Source organism: Epinephelus fuscoguttatus, linkage group LG18, assembly GCF_011397635.1.
Source record: "Epinephelus fuscoguttatus linkage group LG18, E.fuscoguttatus.final_Chr_v1".
Lineage (NCBI taxonomy): Eukaryota > Metazoa > Chordata > Actinopteri > Perciformes > Serranidae > Epinephelus > Epinephelus fuscoguttatus.
In genome coordinates, this window is record NC_064769.1 from 17409749 (window position 1) to 17427309 (window position 17561).

The 17561-nt window shown below is 39.2% G+C and overlaps 1 protein-coding gene across 1 annotated transcript in view; it reads right to left on the reverse strand.

The window, feature by feature from the left end:
* Positions 1-17561, reverse strand: part of rgs3a (regulator of G protein signaling 3a) — a 194823-nt gene that overhangs the window by 166561 nt on the left and 10701 nt on the right. Inside the window, exons 4-8 of the mRNA XM_049604582.1 lie at positions 8901-8951; positions 6661-6719; positions 6462-6556; positions 5993-6061; positions 991-1051 (exon numbers count right to left, since the gene is read on the reverse strand). Of these exons, the coding sequence (XP_049460539.1) occupies positions 991-1051; positions 5993-6061; positions 6462-6556; positions 6661-6719; positions 8901-8951 (335 nt within the window). The remainder of the gene's footprint in view (positions 1-990; positions 1052-5992; positions 6062-6461; positions 6557-6660; positions 6720-8900; positions 8952-17561) is intronic.

Genomic DNA, 17561 nt, shown 5'->3' on the forward strand with positions numbered 1-17561 from the left:
AATTTTTGCCAATAAATCCCCTAAATTTCACATACTGAACCTTTAAGTGGTTAAACAAATACACACATTTTTTTTCTTGGCTTCTAAAAGTAATCTCTGTCTGTGATTCTGTCTATAATAATATACAGTGATCCATTTAGTTTGGTAAGTGGGCAGTGGCAATGACTGGTGGCTGGAGATGGATGAGTAGGAGAAGGCAAAAGAACTGCTGGAAGCAGCTTTTCTGCAAAGATTAATGGAAGAAATGAACATAAACTACTTCTTTTTTGGGGAGTGTGAACTTACAGTGGTTCAAAACTTAAATTGTTACCTATTAACAAGAAGTAGTTCATTTTAATCTGCGTGATCTAACCCTTGAGCTAGCTCTTGTGAAGTGTGAACTTGTGCAACACTGACGTACAGTATGTGTGATGAGAACAGGACGTGCTGTGTTTTTGACAGCTCGTACACAGGCTGACAAAAGGAATAGACTTTGGGCTTTGTTGTCTTGTGATAGAAAACAACAAAGCGGGTCTTGTTGTCGTCGCAGCACCACTGATATCAAAAGTCTCCCAAGATAACATTTTCTATTAAGATGCACTTTTTGTTCATATTTTTGCCACATAATACACTGCCTTTGTGAAAAGACTCCCTTTAACTTGGTAAAAGATTTGCATCATTATCTGATCAATAAGCTACATTTTGGACAAAAAAATCTAACTGTAATTCAATAAAAAGAGATATGAGATTCAGTGAGACTTAAATAAGGAATGCATGTGTGTGACCCGTGACATTTCAGTGGAGAGAGTGACTCAAACTGGGTTTCCTCTCAACTATCGAGGTCACAGGAATTCATTCACCCTGGACTAAACTCTTGGATTCATGGTCTAATGGACAGACACACACACACACACACACACACACACACACACACAAGTGAAACTTACAAGGGGAGCTATGTACACTGTTTACAGAATGTCTTTGTGTCTCTCTTTCTGTGTTTAAACGTACCTTGTCTGGATCCATAAGCGAGCGCACACCAAAGCTCATGCAACCCAGCAGCGCACTCATCCTGTTGATACAGAGAGCGAGACAGAGAGAGAGAGAGAGAGAGAATAAATAAGGAGGATAAAAATCAATTAATACCCCTAAGTAAAGCCGATGTGTCATCTAACTCAGGTCTGACATCTGAAATGTGTTTTTCATCCTCCAAAAGCGTTAAACCCCACAGACCTAACTACAAATACAAACAAATCAATGTGATGTTTTTATAGTGTTTTTCATCCTGGTGTCACATTTTGTCAGACTTAATCGTGTCCCACATTACCGTAGAGACTTATTTATTACAAAGACGACAGGACAAGGTTGATCCCTTGGGTGAAATCTGTGTCATTAGAGGTAAAGTAAAAACATAATGAAGATAAACAAAACGCTAATAAAACAAAGTTTAAAGCAGTAAAAAAAATATGATAGGCCTACTTGGGAAATAATTTTGAAGAATGTGTCAACGCACTGACATCAGACAAATATATTATCAGAGTTATGGGAGTCTGTGTGTGGTAGTGGGGGGAGGGGGTGTTTAATTATGCGGAGATGAGAGAAACAGTTCTCGACAACCTCCCAGCTGGACAGGACTAATGCAGCTGCTGATTCTGTTTCGAGGGCAAACTGGCCGTCAGCACAAATGAACACCTGAAATGTTTCTTGGCTCCAGCAGAATGAGCCAGTGACCGAAAGAGCTCAGCTGCATTGACAGAATGTCGTGTTGCGGTCTGTTCTACCAGAAATTGCAGCTAGTGCTTCTGTGAGGCTGTACTTCAGCAATGTGATGCTTTCAACTAAATGTTTATGTCAGTATGCAAAGGTTTTCAGTGGCAGTGTTAAAATAATGTTAAAAGAAAGAGGAAATGGCATCTCAAGAGTATCTTGCTTCAGAATCATGACAAATTTCTGAGTGGAACAGGATAAACAGGCATGGCATAACATGGGAGGAATTGGATTCGATCGTTGAAAAGTGGGCACATCACACAGAGCATGGACGTATAAAGAGACCTGGATAGAGTGAGGCCAAAAAAGCTCGACTTCCGGGATGTAAGATTATCCAGATGATCAGCACTGATTCTGCATCATTGGGTCCACAGAACAATCACACAAGAGACTTCCACCAGCCGAGCCGATGGAGATAAAATGATTTAATTTGCAGCTTTTCCAAATTTTATCGGACCAAATGGATCAAATCCTGATAATTTAACAAGTCATTTAGCAGGGGTAGTGATGTTCAAATACAATTATCCACTGATTTACAGACATCTCTATCACAATGTAAGCCTATGGGAAAAAGTCATTTAAGGCCCAGTGGCATCACATGACAGACTCAGGAGTTATAATGCCACTGTTTGGCCACTCAACAGTTGATTTCAAAGCCTGGCGCACTTCCTGACGGTTTCACATAGGGATAGTATCCACCAGTCGTATGCACCATGTAACGTTAGTTGCTGAAGTAGTCCACAATAAAATGCCTAGCATATAATCTGAAGCTGTCACTGACACTACTTTCCTAAACGTGAATAATTTCTAATTAGCAGGCTGGTTATCACAGTATTTTATTTTATTATTTATTTTACGCTGAGGTACCATACTGCTGCTAGCTAGCTAGCTAACATAAACGTAGCTCTTTACAGCTAAAGGTTGCAGATTTATTAATGTGTGGATGTCACGATATTATTGTGTTTTACAGGAGAAAAACATGATTGATGAAATAGAATACACCCGGCAAAGAGATCTAAAAGGGGTTAAAAGGGCATTTTTCATTTCATCTTGACTTTAAGCAGGTACAATCTTGAGCATTTTCATATATTCATATATTGACATGATATTGTGCTAACATTTGATTATTAGCGCTCAACACCAAGTACAGCTGAGGGTGATGGGAATATCAGTAGTTGCGCAGATATTTGGTCATAAACCAAACAACTGGATAAGCTAAAATTTGACCTGATCATGGCACTGGATTAATAGTAAAGGGATTGCCAAAGTAAATGCAATTCATCCTGAGAGGGATATGAATGCATGTACTAAATATCCATCTAATTATTGTTGAAACATTTTACTCAGTCACAACCTTCACTACAAAGAAATGAGCACAATATCAACTTAAAATGCAACACACGTACACACAAAAAAAGCAGTTGTAATGCCTAAACAGGTACAGTTTCAGTAAAAAATTTAGAAGCAGTCACACTGACCAAGCGTGCTATTTTCTCACTCCTTTAAAACGGACTGAAACTCCTGCACAGTAATCAGCTCCGTAAACTCCATGTCCTTCTGTACATTATTCCAGGAACGAGGAGCAGCGTATTTAAAAGCTTTTTTCGCCTAGTTCTGCTCTAGCCTTGGGTACCAACATGTGTAGAATATTGTGAGAGTGCAGGCCATATTGATTTTGTTTTTTTATACATGTAAGTACATAGATAAGAGGGAACCAGCCCAAGGAGAGATTTCTATATCTATATATAGCCAACCCGTGTAAAATTCTGCAAACAAACAGAGATGAACATTTAGCTGCAGCATACTGTACTTTCTAATGTACTTTATGCTGCTAGATGGCTAAATGCTGGTGCTAGATAAAAAGTCAGAGGATCACCTGAGACAGTAGAATTCAAACCATCCAATAGTTGTCAAAACATTTCAAGCACCCTGTGTTTTCTGCCTATGGTCCATTTACACGCTGCACTAGCACCGTTCAGTCCCCCTTTGAGTTATTTTTTGTTGAACTGTCAAACTATCTGTGCAAAATAAATAAAACAACAAAATAAATAATGCATGATGGCAATGGCTTATCCAAAGGATTCTTTGCCGGCAACAATACTGTGAATAGTGTTTTGTCTTCTCTTCAAAGCTGCATGGTCAATCCCGGCTCAAACTCTGAGGCCTTGAGCCTTCCGTTGCTATGAATAAACAATTCTGTGAAGCTGGCAGGAGCGGCCGGGGACAAACAGAAAATTACATTGTGATATATGGTGTTCATCTAAATTTAGTGCTGCTCTTATCATCAACCTTGGCCCTAAACTCATCTCATAAGCAATACTTTGCATCTGTTTTGATTAACACTGTGAGGGATGCCCAACGTTTGGCTACAGCAGCACCTTGGCTAATGTTCTGTGGTGTTTAAGAGGATTTGCTGAAGAAGCACTGTGCTGCCTACAACTTCTTGACAGCAGCACACCAGAGGGGAGAGTTGAATAAGCACATTTTCTTAACATTTCCGGGTGGACTCGATTTAAAATTGCTTCTGAGAAACGTATGGGGGTAAAGATCACCCCTGCAGAGACTGCTGGGCTCAGTTGCTGGTAGTGGTGTTTCCACCTTGGCTGCAGGTTGAATGGTACCCTTCTCCTATTATTCAGACATTGATGATCATGAGCTACAGTTTCTGTAGGCATACATACTAGTGCAACATCTTGTATTAGTGGCCACTTTCTACAGCCCAGTGTTTTTAAAATTTCAGCCACCTCAATGGCATTACATTCAAATCTTGTCAGAGCAAAATCCGAGCAGCATCTGGTCTCCAACTAACCATTAAATTAGTTTTTGTAACAGACATGGCACTCCATCTCCTAGCTGACATTTGGGGTTATTTATATTGTGACAGAGTTCACAGAAGTTCCAAGATGCACACATTTTCTCCTACTTTTCTTTCCTGTCACTCTCTTTGCTCTCAGAGGTAGCAGGGAGACAAAATTCTCTATTCAACACAGGGTCTAAACCAAATATTTCTTTGAATGCTATGAGCATCCATGGGTGCACAAGAGTGGACTCATTCAACAGGTTGTGATCTCAAGGTCTTTTCCTTAGCAACTCCACAACAGAGCTGTTGATGGAGTCAGTCAGATCACTGTAGACAGATTGCTGGATCTGAACAAATGCTGCCCTGGTTTATCATAGAAGACTACAATATAGTCGTTGCTTGAGAGAGCATCTGGAGAATCAGTGGTTATGTGTGAAATGGCTCCGTGTGGATTTGAAGTAAGTGAGCAAAGCCCTTGGTTCTGGGACACTTTGCACAAACAAAATAGGAGCATTTGAGAGTCTACTTCTTAAATCTTGTAGTGAATTTATACCTATTGCCAAAAGAAGGGCAGAGTGCCCACTGCTTCAAATAAATCTAATTCTTGGGCAAGCTAAATATTTGGAATCTTAACAGCATAATAAATAAACCAAACTAAAATTGAAACAAATAGGCATATACTGAATGTTGGTTTATCAAAGGTGTATTGCTGTTAGAAGCATTTATTCTTACTGGTCTTTTCAAACTCCTACCAACGGACATTTGGTGTGAATGAAGCTTAATTGCTCACCAAAGATGGGTAAATCGCTTTTAATCTGTGTCCCAGAAACTGTCCCAAAACGGTCTTTATCTTTATAATCATTCCATGATCTTAATTCAACTACTTACATAAGCCTGTCCCTGTATACAGTGCATCTGTATACGTCCCTTCCAATACACGCTGTACGTGATATTTTGTTTTTATTCAATGGAAAACAAAAAAAGGGGTTCACAGTGTCTTAGCAAAGAGCCTTAAACCAAATAAAACATGTCAAAAGTGATGTTCTCCAGTATTTCCAGCACATAGCGATGCTTTTTATCATCCGTCCTCTCAGAACAACACAGCACAAGAAATGTGTGACTCATTCGACCATATGTCCTCCATCCCCAGCAATGACCCTGTTTCAGCTTAAGTCTGGTGAGGCAGGCAGGCGAGAGTAACACGTTCACTTTGCCATATCCAGAATCAGTCATACAAAGAAACACACACACAGACAAACACCCAGAAGCATGCAGCAGCACCAATTATAAAATGGTGTTTCACTGCCCAAGAAGGAAGCTTTGTTTCTATGCACTTGCTAGTGTGTTGCAGCTTCTTTGAACATTTTAAATATGAGTTTAAATGAAAAAAAAAAATAAAAAGGTCTTTGCTATCACCACAACACCATCAACATTCCCTGCAGGTACCTTGTTGTGGAGTCAGAGTTCCACACTGTGAAGAGCAGTCTCTTGTGAAAGTCCGCCTCACTAACAACACTGAAAACAAACAAAAGAAAATGAGTCGACTGGTCTCAAACTTTTAAGAATATATTTGTGACTAGCCAGTGAATCATTGCACAAATGTTTGTTTGGCATCAATGACCGTTGGAAAGCCCACAGCTGAGAGTCAAAAGTGGTTTATGCATAATGCAAAGGTAGACATGCTTTTATGTACATATTCGTCACATCCAATCATCTTTCCTACACATAACATCTGGTGGAATTCATGGATCAGGAAAGATACATAAAATCCAAGTTAAGCATAACCGCCTCACACTAACGACACAGCTGGGTGTAAAATGAAACTACACCAAATTATGATTAAAAAAATTATCTTAAAATGGCATGCCACACCTCTGGGAAATTTAACAGTTGTAGAGACTGATTGAATGCTTACAAATAAAATGTTTGTAAGAAGATGGGGTTTCTACACTGAGGGACCATCTGAGTCTTCTGTCTGTCGCTGGAATCACTGTCTGGGAACATGCCAATCTGAGGAGGAGAGCAATATAAAAGTACACACAATCTTCACTCTGCTTGCTTTTTTCTCTCTCTTTTGCTTTGTTTTTTTTATAATTCGGTGCAATGGTACATACCTTAATATAAGAGTCACAGGACCCCTGGCACTCGTCCACCAAATCCCTTGCCTCCAAAACTGTGAACACGTACAAACAGAACTGAATAAATTATGGCTTTGTTGTCACATTAATAATGTATATGCACATCACAGTCAAGGTGCTGGGTCAAAAACATCACCAATGACAAACTAAAATTTGACCCACAAATGCTTCACAAAAGTTCAGAGAGTATAATAATGCAGATGGCACATTTGGCATATGCAATAGGCAAGCTGCTTTGGTTGGGAAAAAATGGGATGCTATGTTTAACACAGCCTGTGTCGCAACTTAGGGAGGGCAGGAAAGGACTCAAGCCCAAACAGTGTAGGCAGAGTGCAGGCTTACAGGCAGGTGAATGCAGGCAGTGTAGATACAGGCAGGCAGGCAGGTCCAGGTCTGTGTTAAAGTTCAGGTAAAAGAAGCTCAAAAACAAAAACGAATGAGAAAAAAGGAACTTTGCAACTTTGCCGAGCTGGCAAGGAGTGAGTGGAAAAGGGAAAAAGGGGCAATCACAAGCCCATCATCATCATCAGGCTGAGGATGGCTTCTAGCTGAAATGCATTCGTTTTTGCTCATGAAAGATAAAAAGATGATTTATCTGTGAGTGCCGGTGTTCTGCTTGTTAAAATGAGAATACATGACAGGGCTTTGAAAGCTTCAACATGGGGCTAAAATACCACATGAACAACGACGGAGGATATGCAGACAAGTGTTTTGGTCTTTGGGTATTTCTTATAATACAAGATAAGACCAAAATGTCAGCTTAATATAAAATCACTATTTTTGATGACATCAGACTGATGACAAATTTAAAATCTCAGAAGTGACATGAAATTCACATCGAAAGCTTGAAGTGCACTTTGACTGCGAGTCTATGAGAGAGCATTAATCAGGGAGATAAAACACAGATGAAACATAAGAAGTTCATTAGTTGATGGTTTTACAGACAAATTTTTATGTGAGAAAAAAAAATCCTTGAGATAAAAAAATGATTGTCTCTTGTCCTAAGTTTCATTATCTGTTTGTGTTTTTAATATTCTGTTCCCCCGTGTATGTAAATTGAAGTGGAAAAAAACTGATATTTAGATATTTCATTAAATGTGTCATGCTACAGACGAGAGTGGACAAGAAAAACACTGAGAAAAACATCTAGTATGGCATCTGATGAGTAAATGGCCATTCACTCAGAGAAATGACAGTGACACAAAAGACCTGAGAGAGGAGATGGAGAATCACAAACAAAAGTAGAAGCGTGCATGGCTTTGGTTGCTGGGAGACCAAAATAAACAACCACTTTCGTGGGATTAATGTGCCCAGCTCCCTTCCCACCTACCTACGCCTTTTCCCGCTAATGGTCGGGTGTTGTGATTTGACAGGTGCTCTGCACTATGCCATTCAATATTTTCCTTCGTATGTTCGCAAATTATACATGCTATACAAATAATGTAGCCTTGGCCATATAATTCTAAATATTTCAACAGCCCCAAGCAGGCACATAGTGCTTTTATTAAAATGAACAAGGTACAAAGTGTTTCTCCACAGCAGCGTCTGTCTGTATGAACAGCATTTAATGGAGAGGCAAAGTCAAGTGGACCACCATAGGACTTTATATCGGAAAAAATATGACCTATAGTTAATGGCAAGAGACAAAGATTGTTTTATCCTGTTTGAATTGTGTCATGAATTACACATAAGATGTTTGTCAATTTAAAAGATAATTTTATAAGTCAAGAAAACTGTAGTTGGTTGTACAACTGTGAAAATATGTAACTGAAGACTACACAAGTTGTTTAAGGGACGTCATAACTTCGTCTCTCGTTAAAGCTATGATGTCTGTGTGTATTATACCGGGATGTACTCAGACAAGCAACATGCCTTGCTCATTCTTTTGCTTTCCAGCTGTTAAAAAGACTGAGTAACTGGATGAAACACATCAGGTAAAACAACGTTTAATTTGTAAGTGGAACACATTGAACTAGCAGAGATGTAGTTCACCAAGCGGTTTCACACAAAACTAAATGGTACTAAGACACACCTGAAATGAACTGTGACTTTGTTGACTTGAGAAATTATCTTTTAAATTGACAAACATAGTTTAATTAATGGCACAAGTCAAACAGGAAATTATTTGTCTCTCATCACTGACTACCATACATATTTCTCTAAAATAAGATGGGGACACTGGAGGGGGAGAGACTTCGCCTCTCAATAGGACTTACCACTAACAACAAGTACTTCTTGCTCCTGGACGATTGACAGCTTCAGCTGACCTATTAAAAACAAGAGAAGGAAATGTATGACAGGTTAACAGGTATCACTATCAGGTCTCACATTTTTGCAAATACACTTATTTGCTTTCCTACAGAAATCAATACCAGTTTTATACCTGTCTGTTAAATATGAAGCTGCAGCCAGGCATCAATTAGCTTAGCTTAGCTTAAACCCTTATTTTACATGGTTATGTGCTTGGCTATTTCCTGGCTTCAGTGACTGAATGAAGTCTCCACACACTACCTGCCAACGCCACAGTGACAACACAAATCCAGGTAGTCACTGCACCTGGACAAGAAATAGTCCAGCACATAACCCCTGTAAAGACAGCCAGGTTAGCGAGTTCCCCCCTACTTTCAGTCATTATACTAAGCTCAGCTAATCATCTCCCGCCTGTGGATTCATATTTAAAAAGATATGAGTGTGTTATTAGTCTTCTCATCCAACTCTCAACACGGAAATAATTATATCCACCAAAATGTCAAATGATTCCTTTTTATCACATTTGACAACAGAGCATAGTTTTGGCATTAATGTAAAATCAGCTTTTAAATTACCATGACTACTTTTCATCTCACGTTCAGAAATCAAAACAATAAAATACCACGTGGATCCTTACATGATGCAGAACTTGACAATATTAGAGAATTGGCAGCGGAGGAAATGAATGAAAACCTTTGAAAGTGCAACAGATGCAAACCAAAAAAGGTCATATAGCCTCTGGGTGCCAGTAGCCTTTGTACGTGTGTGTGTGTGTGTGTGTGTGTGTGTGTGTGTGTGTGTGTGTATTCAGCACATTGTGGTTGCAGAAACCACCACTTGCTTTATGGGTTAAGGTGTGTGTGTGTGTGTGTGTGTGTGTGTGTGTGTGTCTTTGTTCACTGTCTATCATCTGTCACTTCTTCTCTCCCTCACTCACACTTCCTGTCTGCCCGCTCCTCTCTTCTTTCCTTTAAGTCTCCTAGGGCTGCTAAAAACTCTTGGAGACTTGTTAGCCATGTTGACATGGCCACTGCTAACATTGGCTTTGTGCTATTCTAATTTAATCCAGCTCATAAGAGCACAGTCTAAAGCTAAAATGTGGGAGCCTCGTTGTGTGATAACGCTGCTGGCACTTCAGCGCTTGGGTACAAGGGATGTTTGTCGTTCCCACAGTGAACTTGGCATGGTTTTTATGCCGCTGGCCGAGGTGGAAGAACAAAGCAAGAACACTGTTTGAAATATCCTCCTGGTATGTCTGAACTTGAAGGTCATTATGAGGCAGTCTAAAAAAAAAAAACACACACAATCTGTATCATACTGCAAGTATAAGGCAAACCACATAAATGACAGGGAATGCAGTCTGACAGCTTTAAGGGAAGCTTTAAAAAGAATAAAAGTTCATTGTGACTACTGTAAGTCTAAGGCTGTAAGAAAACATTTCTAACATACAGTGTAGTGCATTTTGTGCAATGGGCGGTAGGGGTGGGCCATATGTGCTATATATTAATATATTTCCAAGCAAGATCTAACTTTAGACAACACCATTTATATCAATTTAGGGTCATGTTGCATTACATGATGCTTACCAGTGTCCATCTCTCCCCTCTAACATTCTCCGCACAGCTCCGCCCCACTCACTCACTCACAAGTTCTTCAGCAACACTTTTTAAAGTCATAGTCTGATGTGCACCTCCCCAGAACATGCTGCAGTGACACAGACCTCCTGTCTGTTTTTGTAAGCTGAAACCATTTCCCTCACTTATTTACTTTAATTTCACAAATAAGAATCAATCAATTGTGAAGACCAGTAAAGCTTCCTCAAAATAGCATTTTAAGTCTTGTGTGTGATTTTTCCTGGCTTCATATGAGCAGAGGAAATCTCCAGAAGACGCTAGGCTAATTTATACAATGTAAAATGCCATAGGCTTGTGCTAATAATGTTAGCATGTTACATTTTTTTGGAAAACATGTTCAGTATAAGATAGTTGTTTTGTCAGTGAACCTTGTGAGTTGTAATGGAGCCGAATTCTGTAATGTTACTTTTGTTAATGTTGATGTTGTCCCTGGGTAGAGGAAAAGTGTGCTAGTCACTAGGCTAATTTATACAATGGAAAATGCCATAGGCTTGTGCTAAAATCATTAGCATGTTGTATTTGTGTCCAGCAAAAGACAAATTCTTTATAATAAAGCCGATTTGTGTACTTGTGTTTGAAATTGTCACTGTTAAGCCATGTTTAATGTGTGTTTTAGGTATGTTTTAAATCAACTTAATTTAACAGCACTTACCCCACCACCGACTAGTGTTTTGGAGGTGTAACTGTTGTGCAGCTTCATATTTTCAAATAGGAATAAAATCCCTGACTTTGCATTTTATTTTGATCACAGTCCATTTTTATAAAACTGCTTGTGACAATTCAAATGTGGCTTTGACTTGCAATTGAAAACATGTAGCCCATTTCATAGAAAATACAAAGATATATATTGTGTATCGCCAGTCAGCCTATAAATACCGAGATGTGAATTTCTATCCATATCGCCCAGCCCTAGTAGATAGATCACTAAAAGCTGATGAATCCATTTAATAAAACACCTTGAGTCGGTAGACTGACAAAAAGAAAAATGAAATCTGAACACTTTTTGTATTGCATGCCTCAAAAGCCCAGATTCTAAGACAAGGTGCAGAGTGCTATTTGACAGGACTTGACTGTCGGGTCAAATTAAGTCAATTTCTTCCTGCTTCCTGTCCTGCATTGCTGGGAAATGCATCTTGTTTAAGTGGACACAACATGCTTACTGTATTGTTTAAATGGGGAAAATGTATTCTTGTTTGAAGTAAACATGCAGCAGGACCCGGTGGTGTATTGATCCCATAATGGGATTTTCCTTCATTCTTAAAACACTGCAGGTGATACACACATATTGTACAGTCAATACATTGCTCCAATAGATGAATGCATTAGCCTTATTTGTAACATCAGCTCACACAAAGAAAGAAAAACGTAATTACCACAGGGTAAATATCAGTCATCTGGGTTGTTAAACACAAGATAAACATGCAAAGGTTTTTAAAGACAAGGAAAGAAGGAGACAAGAATGAGGAGGCACAGAAGAGAAGAGAGCTGTCTTATTAGAAAGCAGATGGCCTGTAAGAACGGAATGCCGACATTTTGGAAGCAGAGGTTAAAGCCTGCGAGAGTAGGAGTGAATTAATAGGGCCTGGCAGACAAGCCAGCACTGTGGGTCAATACATGCACAACTCAAATCACACCCACGACACAAGAACACATGCAAATACACTTGCAGCACACATTTAGTGTGAATATATGGCTACTGTTCACAGTGCTCTGAAATGCTGTACCGCTGAATAAATCAATAGGATTTATGCATGACTTCCCAATTTGGAGACGTTTCCATCAAGGAGCAAAGTTCAACTGCCACAAGAAATTAAGAAAACATTAGATGTTCCTGTTCTACAAATCCTGATGGCTGAGAAATTTGCCCTCTGAGGCAAACTTGTGATTTGGGGCTATGTAAATGAAATTGACTTGACTTAAATATACTGCTGCCAATCTATTAATGCTCTTATGTGAAAGCAAACTTCCCCAACACTCATCTGTTGCTTTGTATTCTTCAGAAACACACTGAATTCATGCGCTGAATATGGCAGAGATGCCATTCTCGGCCATGGAGCAGATGTGCATGGCAGAATTTAGAGCATGAGATGACTTAAAATGCCTGGCTTGTCCAGGTGGAGGAAGGTCAAGGGAGAACAAGCCTTCAGTGTTAGGGAGATGCCAGCCATACAACCTTTACAGAGAGAGAGAGTCTATAATTAAAACAGTGCAGCATAATAAAGGGTCTAGAAAGAGACATTTTATAGCAACTGTAAAAAATAATGAGTTCCTCAACAATAAAGTGTTGAGCACTTTGGAGCGGGAGACAGGTTATACTAGAAGACAGAAAATTAGATGGGGAAAATATAAAAAAAAAAGAAAGGACAAACTCAACTACTGTGCTCAAGAAAATATGTATTACTCTGACTACAAAGGACAGAGAGACTCAATTTTCTAGTGTTTGCATTCAACATAGAGTCACAGCACTGTAAAGACCCAGCTATTCACAGAGCTGCAAATTAAAAGATAAGTGTCCTTGAATCCTTGTGTAACTTTAATTATTTGCTCTACTTCCTCTTATACTATGAAAACACAGTCACCAGCACCTACTATCAATTTACAAACATAATTGCTCTTCAGTTTGGGACAAAGCTGTGAATGGTTTCTGAGTTGGCGGATGTGCAATAAAGTAAGAACTCCAGAACTGGGTATCTTAAAAACATCACAGCTCATGTTTTATTCATGTTTTTGTGAATCAATAAAGTTAATTTCAGTGTTTAATATGAGGCTGTCCTCAAAGTTCAACATCAAGTAGTGTCGTACTTGTTTAGTTTCCTTTTCTCAGTGTTGTTTGTATGAGCTAGGGGTGATGCAACATACCCGTATTGACTATTACCATGAGATTTAAAAAATGAAATATTGATATCATGTTCATTATGCACACAAGATTGTATCATGTAAACAATTCTCCAGTTCACCTAGTTACATTTGTATTTTTGGTGTGATTTAGTTTCCCAAAATGCACACGAAAAAAAGTTAAAGATGAATTTGACTGAAAGCACTGATATTATCATAATTTTTCCATAGGTAGTGCAATTATATCACTGTTGTCAAGTTTTAGGCCATGATAATTGTGCCACCCTTAGGACCAATATTTCCCAAGATGACCTGTGTTTATCATTTAGGTCACACTTTGCCATTTCTTCTTTGTGTACACGAGCAACTTTCCTTTCCAATTTAGGTTTTTATTTCAAATTTAATTCTATTGACACTGAAATCAATTGCCATTTAATATCGTCTCGCCTCAGACTTCCAACTATACCTTTCATAAATTGTGAGAAATTTGTCAAATCAATATGGCAGGGAGAAAGACGTATGTAACAGGCTGTAAGACATGGAGAAAAAGATTAAAGCAAGTAGACAGAGCAGCTAAAAAGAAGAAAAGATGCAAGGTACTAACATTAATATTGACAGTGGGTCACCCCCGTCTGACTTCTTCCCTGCTGAGCCTGCCCTTGTTCATGTGCCAGCTCAATTAGGCCACAAAGTGCTGCTGCCTGTCCAGTAACAGGACCTGAGTACAGCTGAGTCAGCGCTTATCTACCATGAATTTTGTACAGATACAGTAACACAAACCACCTCTGACCATGGTACTAAATAATGTGATTTTTTTAATGCACGCAAAAGTAAACAGACGAGTAAAGAAAAACAACATACATACTATATGTTGTTGCCAAACGGAAATCAAAACATGTCATTTAGCCGTGTGTCACATAAAAAAGTTTGTCCAGATGTCCAGACATGAAAAGCAGCAGCATCCATTTTGCCACAATCTTACAACAAAATGTTTGAAATGTCCTACTTTGTCATTGCAACAGGGGACCTGACACTGACGCTGTCAATCAAGATAATGCTACATTACCATGTACCTTTGAGGCTCTATTCATGACGCTGATAACAACTCAGGGCCATAACTAAAACAGGACACCCAGGTCATGTACTTCTCTTTCTTAAGGTTGTCCTTGCATTTTTTCCACAGAAGGACACAATCAGGAATGGAATGAACAGTCTTTTTATATTTTCTTAAAAAGTACAGAATGTAATCACAAAATAAATCAATCTTCAATTAAATTCCTCCAAAAAAGGACGAAAAGGCCGTACTCTAGGTCCTCCCACCCCCTCTCTCTGCTTTAATAGGCTTTGCTGCTTCTCTGTCACATTTACATTTGAAAACCTGCGCATCTATTAGGGCTGAGCCAGGGGACACTGTTGGTCTTTATGCGACAGCTAAAGTAGCCATTATCAGCAGAAAGGAGCAAGAAAAGAGATGAAGTTAATCCGTGTTCTGTAACATTTTCTGTGAGAACAGGAGCAATTTTGAAAAGTTGGGAAACTGCTGTGTATAGGATTCAAAGTTTTCATCTGGGGCGAGCGCCAATTCATCCCATTTGATCCGAGGGGGAACAAAGAGCAGATTAGATGAGAGACATACAAGGTGTCCTCTCGTTTCCTCACTGAATTTCTTTTAAAGGGCTTGTTATATAACTTTCCAAAACTCACCTTCCTCCGTATTAGCTGCCAAAACCAGTGAGACGAGGCTCTTGCTGCATTACCTAATCGGAGGAGTAAATCAAATTTATTGTTGCCATTGAATCTGTAGGGAAACACCTAAATGTCAGATACCAGTATACCTTGACAGACAGAACAGCAGGGCATTGTTTGATGGCTCCAAAGAGAACAGTCTGGGGGAATTGAGTATCTGGAAGACTGCACATTTCATATTTCTAAAAGGCCTTGGCCTGTGTTTAATATTTCATAATCTGAAATGCTCTGTGCACTTTAATCATGACGACAAGAAACTTCCATCAATTACACACAACCCTTGGCAGACTTATCCATTCTGAAGAGGGGAAATGAGATAATTGATCTGTGCACAGGAAGGAAATATGGAATAAAAATACAAATAAGGTGAACACAAAGATACTAAACATTGACACAGTCTTTTTGTTGGAAAAACTGTTATATGCACAGTAACGGAGGGGTTAAAGTCAACAGGTAGAATAGTTTTAGAGCTTGTGGTGATTGTTTAAAGAACATCCATCTCTGACAAACTACTTGTAAAAAATCAAAATCGTTCATTTAAAGATTCACAAACCCTTAATTTGAAAATAAAGGTGTCCATTTGTTTATTTGTTGTCACTCCGTTAGATTTGCCAGCTCCTCAACTCTTAAAATGTGACGTCTGGAGCTATTGGGATCCACACTATGTTTGACACTTTTTAACCAAATGATCTTTACTCTTTTACTAACATTATTACCTCTAGTTTTGGAGCCAGTACCTTAAAAAAGGCCAGATTTGCCTTTTTTCCATGTCATTTACCATAGAAGCATCTCTAGTCTTCATTGCAGTGAAATCTCTGATTTCTAGGTTAATTCATTACCACTGCCATCATTTAATGGCACAATTGCTTTCTACTGCCTCAAAATGGCAATATGCTAACAATGTGCTTGACCACACCTCAGACCCCTCATGGGTGCACAGATCGGCACAAGTACATTTGGTACATGGGCACTGACCGTGAAAACGACATCCTTGCTGGTCTGATACTTGCCATGACAGTTATACTGTGCTGAGCGCCACTTTACACAGGGTGTAAGATAGGGGGCCCTTTATCTTAAAATCTGACAAACCCTCTTTATTCTTTCAGTGTTTCTCTATTCTCCAAAGTCTCATCTTTTGCTCTTATCTTCTCTCCCCTCCCACCCTTCGTCTCTAACTTTTCACTGCCTGACTCAGGCATTGCCTCAGACTCCAGTCAGTGGTGCAGTAATCAACTCTGCAGTGTGAGCATGACTGTCAAACAAAAGGTAGCAAAAGACACAAAAGCTGAACAAAGAAGAAACTTAGCTCAACCCACTCCAGTCAGTAGTTACACATCAAAACTTGTCAAGTCACTTTAAATTTCCAAGCAGCAAACTGGGCCATTTTCTCTTACTATTAGACTGCAAAGAAAAAAAACAATTGTGTCCTAGATGTTACTAGCCTCAGTGTGTGCATGTGTATGTTTGCAAAGTTGTTTAGATGTCTTTTTTGTTTGATTGGGTTGTTGTTTGTGTTACAGAACAGTCTTTAGTGATGAGACAAATCGCTGGAAATCAATAGCAGAAGTTGCAATCACCTGCACATTTACAGTACATCAATGAGGTATTCTGCTGCAAAATATTGAATGTATAAAGTGTTTTCAGTTACGACAATGATGGAAAACATGAACATAAAGAATTGACAACACTTTATACTGCAGGTTCAATTTGTAGAAGGGAAAACTATACTGCAGATAAGCTACAAATGCCCTCAGGGAGATGCAAACATTAGGTCCTGACCAGGTTGGTGGCTGTAATTCACTCTTTGGCAGTGACAAATCTTTCCCTGAGGGTGACCACAGACACACTTTACCAAACAACAGAAGCTTTCTCAAAAAGTCAAGCTCATGGCAAGGTTTGACCCAGTTCTGAAAGGGCACACCATTAGAATGAACTCAGCGAGTCCCCAAGTGGGAGGATTGTGCATAGCATGACGCCACATATCAGATATCAAAGTATAAACTTGATTGTTTTAGATGTCAGGCATGCCGAGCAAGGCTTGTTAAAATGGACCACACAGAGATGCCACAAATCATTCAGAGTGGTCCACAGAGAAAAGCTTGTAACATCTCTCTTTTAAAGACTGCATAGGTCAGGCATATTATTGTGAAGAGGGAAGAAGGGTGTCCAAGCAAATTTTGGTGCACCCAAAAGGCTCATTTGTGCCATATGGGTCAGATCTGGAAGAACCCAGTGCAGCTAAAAGCTTCCAAAATGCTACTCTGGGTACCTCCATAAACCCCTGTTTTCTATTCCCACACACTGATGGGATATGTTGAGAAGCCACACAACTATGACAATGAAATTATACACAAAAACAAGCGCAGAGAGCTTGGTAAAGAGGCATTTGGAGGTGAGCTACTCATGGTACAT